We start from the raw sequence: 14125 nt of genomic DNA, 5'->3' as shown, positions 1-14125 counted from the left end.
AATTCAGTCGTACTGCATGTAGACACACAGACGCAAGGTCAGGTTCTGACGGCTCAATTCCATCCTCTCAGCTCAAGCAAACTCAAAGAACAATTGAGATAACTTGTCCTCAAGATTCATGCATGTGCAACATACCTACATTCCATTTTTTCTTTCAATTTGGAGCACAATCTTCACTTGGTCTTTGAAAAAGGAAATTCAGGTTTTTGGATGCCAACTAAACAAAGGTTAGGATGCCAAGCAAACAACTCTGAAGCCCTCCAATCATCTTGTTTAGAGGTACTTTCCTTCTCTTTCAGAATTAGCTGGCAGAATCACACGAGATACTCATTTAGCATCACAAGGATGCTCCTATGATCCACATGTGATCTGTAGGAAAAGAGGCATTCCACTTAAATGCTCTGAATCACTGCTTACCTCTCTCATCTGCACATCAAGACATCCAGTTTAAATCACAGAAATTGAATTTCCTGTTACCTTAAGCCAGTTATCTACTTTTCAGGTGCCTTAATCAGGAAGGTAGATTCTGGCACAAAGTCTACTTCGATGATATTACTCTTTTTCTGTAGGATGCACCAGTCAAGATGGAGGAATTTTGTAAGAATACTACCTCATTTGTTGCATAGGATGGAAGGTATGGAGGGAATAACATATGCAGGGCACTGCAGGAACAGAAAAATACCTAGCAACAAAGGCTGTTAAATGCTTCCCTGGAAGAACAGAACTCTCTCCTCCTTCTGCTGTTAAGATTCTTAAGCAAGTAACTTAAACCATCCTTTTCATACCTAGTACCTGTATTATCATCTTTGAAGTGTCCAGTGATACTTTGACTATGCTGTTACCAATTTCCCTTCTCTCCTAGTAATGCTGCTTTCACTCACTGTGCTGAAGCCATGGCACTGGCGTCAGTCTGCCTTTCAGTGCTTGAAGTCATGACCTGCTAAAGCTGAGCAAATACATCCTTTCAAACTGCTTTATTGTGTTTGCAAAATGTTTGTATGCACACCCTGACTTTCTCAAACATATTCATTATCTGAAATTATTCATTCTCTCTCTCCCAGACCAAATATGAAATCTGTGTACCACATGGCTACTCCCAAATCTAGTTGTAAGCATAGTTCCAGTTTGCAAAACACACTTAAGATCAGAACTATACTGCAAATCAGACCCAGGACACACACAGTGTTTTTAACTAGGTCTGGTGACCGTTTTGTAAACAGGTTGCTGACAGAGCTCCATTTGTTAGCATAGACAGGGTCAGATTTCTTGCTATTTCACTGGCAACCTGTTTTTTTTCCCAGTCAAAGAATTTCCACTGAAGGCAATGGGAACTTTTGGTACCCCCTGTCAGGTCAGGGACACCAGAGCCAGACCTATAGGAACCTCACTGAGTAAAAGAACAAGGAAACAGCAATAAGTAACAGTAAAAACCTAGCCAGCCGTTTCCAGCTGAAAGCAAAAGAAGAGACACCTTTCTCCTCCTGGCTGATTTATGTTGAGATCAGGTGATAACTATCATGAAGCCACCTCCTTAGGCTAGGAGGCTGTTACAGTTTCCCTCTAGCTTGTGCCTCCCTGCAACCGTGCAGGAACGTGCAGGCAGCTGTGTGAACTCCACTCTACCATAATCATAAACACAGCATCCCCCAACGCCTCTCCCATTTTTAACGCCAAACAAAATGATAATCATAGATTTCCAAGAAGACAAAAATTATCTGTTTGTTTTTAATATTTGAAGGATATGCCTTCAAATATAGGCCAAATTCTTCCCTTTTCAATTTGTCCAGATTGTTTTTTTTTAAATCACACACACATCTTATTCCTGACAAAAATATTTTATACACAGATCCCTAGGGCACAAAATTGCAGTATTTATAGCTTAGGTGATACCACCTCGTAAAATATGTTAAACTTGCACAGGAAGCTATAGAGCGACATAAATCTTACTTCAAGATATCTTCCTGCAGCTCAGTTTAATTGCAGATAACAAGTGCATTTCCGCAAATATATTATCAGTACTTGGCATACCTGTGAATAAAACATGCACTTCTATGGAGGTTGTGATTTATGCATATCATCACCTTACAGATGAGAAACATAATTTCCTGAGTACTTCAGGAAAATGATGACGGCTTCGTACTTGGGAATCAGCCTTGCAGTTCAGCCTTGTACCTGTACAGTTCCACTGCTCTGAGGTTCTTCTAAAAGAAGTAAAATGGGAAGTTTTACCTAACTCAATCAGATTTTGCCCTCCCCCGTATCTACTGATTTAGACCATGATTGACACACTAGTGGTGCTCAGGTGAAACCTCTCTCTAGTGCCCTGATATCAACTGAAATCAACAAGATTATTTAGCCCCTTATGGCCCTCAGATTGAGAAGCTGCCAGTCCCTCCTTCTGGCCTAAAATAAGGTCAATTTTACCTATGCAACTTCTCACAGATACTTGTCTCTCCAGTTCTTGACAACCTCCAATATTGTCACTACACAACCTATTATACAACATTTACCCTTACAGAATTTCCCTATTATCTAATTTCAGTTACCTTTGGTGCAGTTTAAGCCACTTCACTCTTCTCTTCTTGCTGTGGACACAAAGGGACTATTCCCCTTCTCTATGCAGCAGCCTTTTTACGTATTTGATGGCCATATTCTTCATTCCACCAAATCTTCTCTTTAGCTAAGCAGCAGTTTGGCTCTCTAAGCAGAAGAATGCTGTAAAGAAAATCAATAATGATGCTACCAGTAAAAGGCCTTAATTTATGCCCTACTTATTAACATCAACAAGAAGGGTCCACATATTCCCTGTCTTAAGTTGACTTCCTTCAGCTGTACATAATTCAAATGTACTAATAACTAACAGTTTTAGGGCTTCTTCTTTTATTTTCTTAGCTGAGACTTTTTTTCAAAAGCTGCTCCAACTGACTATCCTAAATTTCAGTTTGTGTCTTAAATATCATTTGGTATAATACAATGGTAACATCACAGATTCAGGGTGAGAGAAAACAGTTAGGGAACACATTTATCTTACTTATGTTAGTTGCCTGCAAAGACCAATCCTCTTACTGCTTTATCACGTATGTTAAATACTGAGCTCCTTGTTCCAGGTAGTTAAGTCTGATTTCCCAACTAAGTTTTTAGATGGCTTCTACTTACAATAACAGCATAATGGTTAACACAGAGACAGAGCAAAGCCTGCAACAGCTTCCCATGACCTAAAGTAGAAGCTGCTCCAGATCAAATTTAAGCTTATTTTCCAACGGGCAGTTATCCAGACCACAAAAACCACCACCGTTCACAGACTGCTGCTGTGCAGCTTCAGCGTCCAAGCTTTTAAAATTTCACATTTACCCTTCACATAAAACAATTTATACAGTATACTCAATGTAAAACCCTATACTAATACAGCATTACATTTGAGATTTCAAAGCTTACAAAAATCAAAGATTAGGGTTAAGGTTTCCAGAGCAACACGAAGCCCTGGCCTCTTTTGGTTATGTGTTATGATAAGGTACTCCTTCGCATGATCCCATAGCATTGAGAAACATGACAGATTATTAGGCGAATAGGATATGACATTGCTTATCTTACAACCACTTCTCCAATCTGTGAAGAACAGTTTGCATTTCAAAATTTTATCACAGCCAGCGTTTCAAGAGTAAGATGATAACTTGTCAGTATGCAGAAATTCCTTACTCCATATATACTACATTGCATATTCTCAGCAACTGACAAGGTGAACCTTTCCTTTCTGAAATACTGGTAGTGTATTAAGTATTGGAATAAAACTGAGATCCAGCAGCTCCCCCAGGTACATCTTGGAAAGTATTTATTATGTTCTCAGATATATACATAGATTTATCTATGTTTTGCATCCAAAATGCTAAAGAGAACCCTGAGGTCATGTTCCTCACTATCTTAAGAGGAAGAATGAGTATGTTGTTACAGAAGTAGCTGGATGGGGTACAGCCTGTGTTTATTCACAACTGAGTAAAAAAAACAACATTATTATCTATCATTCCATTTGATAACACACACATTTGATACATGCATCAGAGAGAGGAGTTACAGCCTGATCCCAGTTTTACACATCTTTATTCTGAAAGCTTGGGTCTGCAACCCTACATAGCACTAGTGAACTGTTGGGCAAAACTAACAATTTAAAAAGTCCAACATAAAAATTGTTTGCCCTGAAAGCTATAAGTGTGAAGTAATAGTACCCAAATTTGATGTTGTGAGAAGTGTCACGTTAATAACCAGGCCCGTTTCAACGCCGCTGCTGAGGAAAAAGTCGAATGTGGAAGACACACGTAAATATATTTGCTCTGGCTGAAACAGAGCAGCCAAAACAGGCCCCCAACAGCTGTCATGCCAAAGGCAGAGGAACACACAATACCCAGGGCTACAGACAGAAATTCGCCTAGGTAGCAGAGGTGGCATAAAGCAGGGGCTGGCACTAGTGCTTTCCTCAAGCATAGACTGCTGTATAAGCTGCTTCTTCAACAGCCCTTGCAGCAGAACCAACAGACTTTCCAGTGTCCATATCCGCATTAAGGCCCATCACGTGCCACAAGATCACGCCTGCTCATGAAAACAGAATGCCATCAGGAATGTATCCACAGCTGCCTCCCTGAAAACAGGCTCCAAGGGTAATGGAGTTAAACAGTGGGATACAATCAGGAACACAGATTCTCTATGCTTTCGTGCACACCCAGTGTACCTGGGTCATTTATTCCTTGAATTGCTGGCCATCTGCATAGATGAGATAATGGAGTGGCTTGAGAGAACGGTCTGACTTGAAACTGGGTGATTAACTGAACCTTCATAACGAAGCGTGACTGATTGCTACTGGAGTCCTCCAGGTGGCAATTTTGGATAGTAATTCTCCCCCTCTACTCCACTCTCGAGATCCCACCTGGAGTACTGCATGCAGCTCTGGGGTCCCCAGCATGAGACAAGAATGGACCTATTAGAACAGGTCCAGAGAAGGCGGCCATGCAAACGGTCAGAGGGTTGGGCTGAAAGAGTTGAGGTTATTCAGCCTAAAGAAGAGAAGGGTCCAGGGAGATCTTATTGCAGTCTGTCAATACTTAAGGGGCGCTTGTAAGACAGACTGAGAAAGACTTTTTACCAGGGCCTGTAGAGACAGGACAAAGGGTAATGGTTTTAAATTGAAAGAGGGTAGATTTAGACTGGATACGAGGAAGAAAATTTTTCTGTGATAAGGGTGGTGAAACGCTGGAACAGGTTTCCCAGAGAAGTTGTGATGTTCAGGGTCAGGTCAGATGGGGCTTTGAGCAACCTGATCTAGTGAAAGATGTCCCTGCCCATGGCACAGGAGTTGGACTAGATGATAGCTGAAGATCCCTTCCAGCCCAAACCATTCCATGATTCTATGGTCCTGTGGTTCTTGAAATGCCCTCAGGCAGTTAACTGCTCTGTCTAGTCTAATTTGTGTACTTCAAATGTGGTAAGCAACATCCTTGGTGAAGTGTCCCTGAGACACACTCATAGCTTGTTCCTGCTGCAGAAATGATTAAAGTATCATATTGGAGGAAAAAGATGTAGCACAGCAAGAATTACGATTATGTAAACGTAACATGACTGACAAACCTTTTGACTATCAGCAGAAGCTGAATTCAAGCTCCAATACACTTAACAGCAATATTCAGTGTCAACAGCAGAACTAACTCAACAGAAGATTACAGTTAACTTCCTAAAAACGTTACTTCACTGATTTTGAGTATGCATGTCTGAGTTTAAAAAAAATGTGGCCATACAAATGCCCGCAAAATTGCTCATACTAAAGTGTAGTGAAAGACGAAATTTGACACCTAAGGTGATTTAATATGCTGTAGATCTTACATCGAAAAAGAGTAAAAAATCAGCAATTTTTTTGTTCACATCAACCAAGCTGAGAAACTCACTGCTATAGGATACTGAAGATAATGAGAAGCTCCACAGCTTCAAAGAGAGACTGGGCAAAATCATAGAAGAAAAAAATCCAAAGGTTATTAGACACAAAGACTTCACCCCTGTCTCATGAAGTCCCTGAGTCTCTAGTAGGTCAGAAAATATGTTGAGCATCATTGTCAAATCCTTTTAGTATCATTAGATTCTGCTGACATGACTGAGGGTGTCCAAATGGAAGAAAAGGGGAAAAATTACTTAGTTCTGCTACTGAGTCTAGAAATAAAATCAGAATGCAAGAAAGCAAAGTGCATTCAGACCATTTTAAAAAGTTTAATTTAAAATTAATATATCATAGCTTACAATAATATACAGTACATATATACTATATATTACGTATGTAATTACATATATGTTAACATCTGTAAAATGTAAATCCATATCATCATAAATATGAATTCATAACTTTGCCTTTAATTTCATGAATGTATCAAGTTTTGCTGTATACTGCTGAAGTTGTGCATATTTTAATATTTAACTAAGATAATGATAGTGCAACTCACATAGAAAACTTTCATTTTACTACATTACAAGATGTAGCAGTAGATGGTTCATCTGAATCATCTGGACTGTATTTTCTCCACAGAAAATTTTCATTTTTTTTCCAAAGAGAACTTTCACACACTTCTCTCTCTTCTCTCACTGCAGGATGAAGTGCTCTTTCACATAGCTTCTCTATGACTGCTATGTCTGTGAGCTTTCTGAGGCTCTCCTCATTCTGCTCATTCAGCATGTCCCAGAAGTCTTTTGGTCTCTCCTTTGATTTTTCTACCTGCCCTGAAGGGAATCTCCTTGGTGATTCTGTAGGCCTGTTTCCATCATTTCTGAAGAGGTCATTGAGAATAGAGGTATCTCCAAGTAAGTCCACAAAAGACTTTTTCTTACAAGTCTGAGCTTTTCTCTCCCCATTTTCTGACTGAGACAGGGATCTTTTTCTTAGCAGCTGTGTTCCTTTGGAGTCCTGCTGTCCTTCACAACTTTTTACAGACAGCACCTCAATTATTTCTGATTTACTGCTTAATGAGCCAGATGCCATTAAATCCTCAAATGCCTGACTGTTTCTCCTTTCGATATGTTGAGTAGCAACAGTATGTGATTGTTTATATTTTGCAGCAACACATGTATCTTGCATGTAGGAGTCATTGTGAAGTTGTTCTACTTCTCCCTTATGGCTCTGCTGGCTCTGTGTTTCTGTAGTTCCACTCAGAAGTAGACCTTTAGCTGATGAAGATCTAGATCTTCCAAAATTAACAATGGATTTTCTTTTTCTGGAGCGTGTTGTACCCAATTCTCTTTCCTCGTAGCCATGTGAAGCTTGTGCTGGTATCTCAACTGGGAAGAAAGACTCCACCTCTGGATGCTTGGAAACATAGAACTCCTTCAGCATCTTCTGCCTTGTTTCTGATGTAGCTTTTACAATATGTTCTGCCAGTTCTTCCACTGATCCCATATTAAAGTGGGATACCATTTCCTCAAATTGTGTCCTGTAATTATCAAGAAGGAAAAATGCATTGACACCTTTAACTAGAAACAAAAGCAGCTTTCAAGCAATTCATTCAATTCATGTACCTCACATATCCCAGAAAGTAATCACTAGAAGTAACTTATTAGGAGCTTTGGTTTTTTTTTATTAGCAAAGAGAAGAAAGAATAATGACCTTAGAAGAACTTAAGTGACTTCTGAATCCGAAATTCCAGTGTGATTTCCTCAGCTTATGACCCAAAGATTTACTGACTTTCACTGTAGGTCAGATCTTGTACCAAAGGACGAGAGTTCAGAAGGATGCAGATGGAGACATAGTAGAGTGTTGGGGTTTTTTGTTGTGTTTTTTGTTTTTGTTTTGGTTTTTTGTTTGTTTGTTTCTTTGTTTTTGGGGGGGGGACGATGACGACGGATGGACAGGACAGGGCGACCAAACTCACAAACCAAAAAACACAAAGTAGTTGCTCAAACTCCTTTTAAAAGACTTGCTAAACAAAAGCTGGATAAACACATTCATAGGAGACAGGGACTGGCCCCTCCACCCTATCTAATAAGCTACGGAATAGTTGTTTCTGCTAAGAGGCCAAGCTCCAACTAAAGGAGATCATCCTAATCAAGTTATCCATAGTTTGGGATCAGGTAACCTAACTGGAAGGCTGGTGAGGTGGGTTTATGCTCCCTTGTCAGAGAACAGGTATGAAGCATGTTGCCTTTCCTGTATGAGAGCTCCAGTAGGCAGTGAGATTTAACCCTGTTTGGCCTCAAATACTGCTTGACTGGCTAGCTCCAGCTATACCCTTTGTGTGTGGTGACTACAGACAGCTTCCCACTCAGCCTTACAACTACAACACAGCAAACTGAGGGACCTAATCATCCTCATTCATTGCACAATAGATCCAGATGTACTACAAAGTACAACTATGAGCGAGGTGCTAACAGATGACCTGCTTAACATTTAAGAGTGAATGCGCTTAAGCTTTTTGCTAGATATGGCTTTAGGATCTTGGAATAACATCCTTAATTACTTCATTGCCTTTGAAAATTTTTACTCAACAAATTATTGATAACTATGACTACACTTTTGAGTATTTTTAACATGAAGGTTTCTCCTCTGCCTGCCTCTTAAATATTTAGAACTTTCAGTATCTGTAACAGTTAGCAAGTCTGGCACTTCAACAATAACAGTTCGGATAGCGGAGGCCAGCTGGCTAATATGACAGATTCTGAACACTTAGATATTACCTAGATACCAACTCTCATATATTAATTTGTCTCAAGGCTAAATTAAAAATATATACCAAATCCCAGTTCTACAGGTTTGCCTGGTTAGCAATAGCCTTCCGCTTTCTATTTCCACATACCATCTGGCTATTGTTATTGAACTTCTATCTATGTAACAATGGAATTTAGGTATTTATATTAATAGCAGCAATAGTTTAGGGGAGAAGGGAAAACAAGGAGACATAAAAATTGTTACCTTTACAAACATGAGAGGGGAAACAATGTATTAAAAGAAGTATTAAAAAATATTAAGGTCCATGTTAAATAAATACAAAGTCCAATTTTTTTTTAACAATCTTTCAATGGAAGTGATGAGAGCTGGGCAAAACCAGTAGGCAGTCAGAAGCTCACACTATAGAATTTCTTTATTCCATGCAGTTTAAACATTGGTTTGTAGTATTGCATGGTGCACATACCATGAATACTGGTGGTGATGACATCTGCACAGCTGTGTAATATATGACACATTGAATCAACACTTTAAAGTGATTTGTGGGTTCAATTCATTTTATTAATCAATTATGGTAGTCTTTGTATAATGTGAGTGGAAGTTTCCCATTAGTTCTGCTCTTGCCACAGAAAATCATCAATATTCCCTGAGTATGGTTGAAACAAAGACAAAACCGACTGCCCACAGGGAAATTCGCCTCAAGCTTAGAATTTTACTTCCAACTCACTGAAATAGTCTCACCTGCGGATTCCTTTGGGTGTCTTTCCAATCAAGAAGGTGGTTGAACCTACTCTGTGTACTTTTTTGTTTTTCTGGGTCACAGGATGCATAACATACAGGTGATGTTGCTTATTATTCACCAACTTTTCTTGCCCTCCCTTAATAAGGTTCTTCTCTGCTGTGTCTTCTGGGTTTTCTTCATTTTTCTAGTAAAATAAGACATGGAAATCATCAAAACAGCTGTGTCTGGGACGTAGTGACAAGCTCTATTATGCTCAATTCTGTCACTCTTTGCTGGCACTAAATGGTTGGGAGTGCTAAGAATGGGATTCAGAGCTGCAGTGTAAACTCCCTACTCAAGCCACAAACTTCCAGGGACACTGAAGGCAAGCCCTGGTCCTCTAAGAAGAAGGTGGGATGTTTTTCCCAAACGGGTTAATTGTGAGGCTAAATGAAAGATCTCTAAGGTCTCTAACACATAAACAGGGGTTATCGAAATACTTAATCCTGCACCACAGGACTCAAATCTCAGTTACAACCTCCAAATATTACTATAAACAGAAAATGCCTGTGTTAATAGCTTAGTCTTAAAGACAAATGAGAATCACAGCATCTCACAGAAAGGTTGGAAAGGACCTCTGAGATCATAGAGTCCAACCGTTAACCTAACTGCCAGGTCCACCTCTAAACCATGTCCCTAAGCACCACATGCAAATGTTTTTTGAACACTTCCAGGGACTGCAATTGCACCACTTCCCTGGGCAGCCTGTTCCAATGCCTAACCACTCCCTCCGTGAAGAAATTTTTTCTAATCGCTAATCTAAACCTCCCCTGGCGCAACTTGAGGCCATTTCCTCTCATCCTATCACTTGTTACCTGGGAGAAGAGACCGACCCCCACCTCGCTACAGCCTCCTGTCAGGGAGTTGTAGAGAGCGATAAGGTCTCCCCTCCGCCTCCTCTTCTCCAGGCTAAACAACCCCAGCTCCCTCAGCCGCTCCTCATAAGACTTGTGCTCTAGACCCTTCCCCAGCTTTGCTGTAATTCTTTGGACACGCTCCAGCACCTCGATGTCCTTCTTGTAGTGAGGGGCCCAAAACTGAACACAGCATTCAAGGTGCAGCACAGGGGGACAATCACTTCCCTGGTACTGCTGGCCATTGGCCCTCTTGGCCAATTAATCCAGGAAGATACTATGTATGAAGATTAATAGATTATTTGGATTCACTGCTTCCTGCTTGTTAATGTTACACAATTTTTGCATGGTACATATTCAGAACTCTTAGTTACTTTAGCAATTTAACACTCAATTAAAAACTGTAAATAATCACAACACTATTCAAAGACACCAAGGTTAAGGTAAAATAATTTTTGTCAATATCACAATCTCTAATGCACACACACACAAAATTATTCAGAGTTGTAAAGATACTTTTGGAAGAGGTATCACTATACTTACCTGTAAATGAACAGAAAAAAAATTACATGTTACACTTTCATTATAATACTTAAGACTAAAGCTGATAAGGTTAAAATTTTAAATATAATGGTTATATAAAGCTAATGGTTTAATCAAATTCAAGAAGATTGTGTTACAGAGCAACTCATCATGCACTGACAGTCAATGTCTTGCACAAAATCATAATCTTATTTACACTTTAGTTATTTTTCAGAAATTCTCACCAATTCTTGTCAAAATTTTCCCTTTCCCAAAAGGCAAGCCAAGCAAAATATGAAAATTAAAGAATGTGTTTGAAGAGTGGGGAAAGCCAGAGGAAAACCAGAAAAGCAACATTACTTTTTTTTTAAATGAGATCAGGGGAAAGAATAACTGCCTAGCAATGTCTTCAGTTCCCTTACTAACACTACATGAGAGATGAAAACACAAACTGTGTTCACACTTTGTCATCTGCAGTTCAAAATTTGATTTTGGATCTACAGTGTTTCTTCCCAATGTGTTTCTATTTGATCCACATCCACTTCCTTTATTTCCATGGGCTGTTCACGATGTTCTTGAGCTTTAGGATCTAACATCTGTTCTCAATCCATTACTTTGGCAAGTAACCTCAAACTAACATACAAAAAGAGAGATGTTAATAGTAAGGGACTTACAGACATTAATTTTCACTCTTTAAGCTAAATGCACAACTCCAAAGTATAAATTTCACTGCACTATTAAAAGTTATACTACACAAAACTGAAACCAAGGCCCCAATGAAGATAAAAACCCTATCTCCCAATAATAATGTTATGATGATAGTAACAAAATTAAGATTGAATTAGCAGATGTTAGGTACACCATAAATATTCTGCAGTTATCTTGCTAATTCTGTACACATTTAAAATGTTTACTTTTTTTTTTCTTAAGATATGCATAGGTAATACAGAACTTTACTTGGAAAATGTATTTTGAAAGAAGAAAGCAATGCTAGTTTTAAAATATATTTATTCGGATAGAATTTTTTCATGAAAAATACTTATGGTATTCAGATCTCATTATGGTAAGACCTAGCGTATTTGTTACTATGTCAGGAAATCAGGATTGTATAATTTAATTCAAGCAAGCATAACCTGTGTAGAATACAAGTCTAACCACATCAATGCCTGTCTTAAAAGTATTTTAAACCCCCATATATGTGTATCCATCTACCTCTTATTACACAAGACCAAAGTACATGAGGCATACTTTAGTTTACACATCAGTTCAAACACAGAATATTCAGTGCTAGGTTAACGGTTGGACTTCATGATCTTAAAGGTCTTTTCCAACCTAAATGATTCTATGATTAAAAGTATCTTTGGGAAAAAAGGCCGATGTTGTAAACACACTGAAAGTTGTAAAATTGCTTGTCTTTTAGAGAATCAGAATTAATGTAAAAAGTACTTCTAATGGCAAATAAACTCACAAATGGCATATTTAGTTCTGGAAGTACAAAACTTTTAAGTACATTGACCCACACTGCCAAACTCAAAAGACCAACAGCAAAATACCACCATACACACACAAAGAGCTCCTCCTCTTCTACCTAAATTAGCTGCTCAAAGGTTTTTCCCAAAAGCAGAAAAAATTACTGTAAGTTACCCAAGAGCTGCAGAAGCTAATGCCAGTGAAAGCCCACAGCCACTGTGAGTTACTCTTGAAAAACTGCTCAGATCTCTGGAGCAAAGTCAATTGATTAGATGGCACCCAATTAGGTTGAAACACAACAACTGGCTCTGTTAAACTTGCGAACATTTTTGAAAGTTTGACAACTTAAATCCAGCCCCTGAATCCCAAATCCAATAATTTCTTTTTAAAAAACGATAAACGTTTTGTCAGTAAAATGAAAACACTTATTTCTGTTTTTCTTAAGATGTCTCCATGTTCATTAAAGGTCAAATCTGAAGTTTGTTACTCTGAGCAATACATAGACGAGGATCTAGAGGTAAGCTTTACACACATATAGATGAAAATACTTCCTGTATCTTTCTACTAGCATTACATTAAAAAAAAAGTGAAAACTTCAGTCAACACTCCAGCACTGTCAACATCCACACTATTTTGCTTCTTTTTGAATTTGACTTCATGTATTACTTTCCTTAATTCTTCTCTCTCATGGCTGATTTCTTTCTGATTCTCTTGCAGTGTTTGCCTTCTAACTCACCAATTGAAATTTATTTCATGATAAACATTTCCTTTCAACAGCTTTCTGGTTTTTGTTCCTGGAGCACTTTCTCTATGAAACTATTGTGTGAGTGTTCCATTATTTGCTCCTACATGAAATCCCATGTTGACTTTACAGCACTGGTCTTGTTCACCTGAATTATCAAGTATAACATATGCATAAGGCAATCTTGCAAAGAAAGACTGAAATTAATACAATTTGACTCAGCTAGGAACCTCTGACTCTTGTTCTTACACTACTGATACTAGCACATTTAACAATCTTTTTATATTATTGAATGTCAGACCCTTTATGGATTAATAAATGTTATGACCAAAAGAATAGAATAATAAAGGAAACAAAAATCCTTCAACAGAAGAAGTAGTCTGTGCATTTGGAAGCGCACATTATCTTTGTTTAACTTAAAGTACTGTATATTAATTAATATACTTGGGCAAGTACAAGTGTTGCTGAACTTCTTGAAAGACCATTTTAACGATAAGATCTGACTACAGGATTTTCAAATCATTATTGGAAAACTGGAAAGATGATAGTGATCAGTCCATAAGCATATCTCAGGACTAGAAAGAGTGATTCAATAGAAAGAAAGAAAGGAGAATTAATAAGAACAAGTAAATTTTTTTTTGTCAAAAAAAAGTCCAACAGTTTTGCCAAATAGCAAGTCTAGCTTTGCTTTATGGCTCAGCCACGTAACTACTGAAAAATCTTAACCAATTTAACACAGGGAGAAGAAAAATAGTCAAAATTCTCAAATTGCACAAGTAGCGACACAAATTCTTTTTCCTGGAATTAAGATTCCATTCAGTGCCTAAATAAGTAATAGCATGTTTTTCTCTCACTTTAAAATGTAAATATGCTTAAGTTTCAAATAGATGATTATAAACAAGTTATTCTGAATGACAAAGAAAAGTCATAGTATAGAAATCCAAAAGCATTCTTGCCAAAAATTATACCATCGCATACATACACACAGTGTGTTAAAACATTCTTCATGCACTGCATAGCACACCTTCTGATTAGCCTTCTGAAATACATGATGCAAAGCTAAAGAAATACTA

The 14125-nt window shown here is 38.2% G+C and overlaps 1 protein-coding gene across 9 annotated transcripts in view; it reads right to left on the bottom strand.

Annotated features, from left to right (window-relative positions):
• Positions 1 to 2073: 2073 nt before the first annotated feature.
• ERCC6L2 (ERCC excision repair 6 like 2) overlaps positions 2074 to 14125 on the bottom strand; it is a 62974-nt gene continuing 50922 nt past the window's right edge. For 2 of the 9 annotated variants that reach the window (XM_082336802.1, XM_082336807.1), the window contains 2 exons: positions 9425 to 9609; positions 6288 to 7454 (listed from right to left, as the gene is read on the bottom strand). In XM_082336802.1, coding sequence (XP_082192928.1) covers positions 6485 to 7454; positions 9425 to 9609 — 1155 coding nt within the window. In that variant the 3' untranslated portion in view covers positions 6288 to 6484. Of the gene's footprint in view, positions 2202 to 2546; positions 2716 to 6286; positions 7455 to 9424; positions 9610 to 14125 lie in introns of those variants that run through there. The other 7 variants (XR_014230722.1, XM_082336806.1, XM_082336805.1 and 4 more) reach the window with 7 other exon arrangements.

This window comes from Platalea leucorodia, assembly GCF_965183815.1.
Source record: "Platalea leucorodia genome assembly, chromosome: Z".
In the NCBI taxonomy this organism is placed as follows: Eukaryota; Metazoa; Chordata; class Aves; order Pelecaniformes; family Threskiornithidae; genus Platalea; species Platalea leucorodia.
The sequence above is the reverse complement of the archived record's forward strand: the minus strand, read 5'-3'. Positions and strand labels throughout refer to the sequence as shown.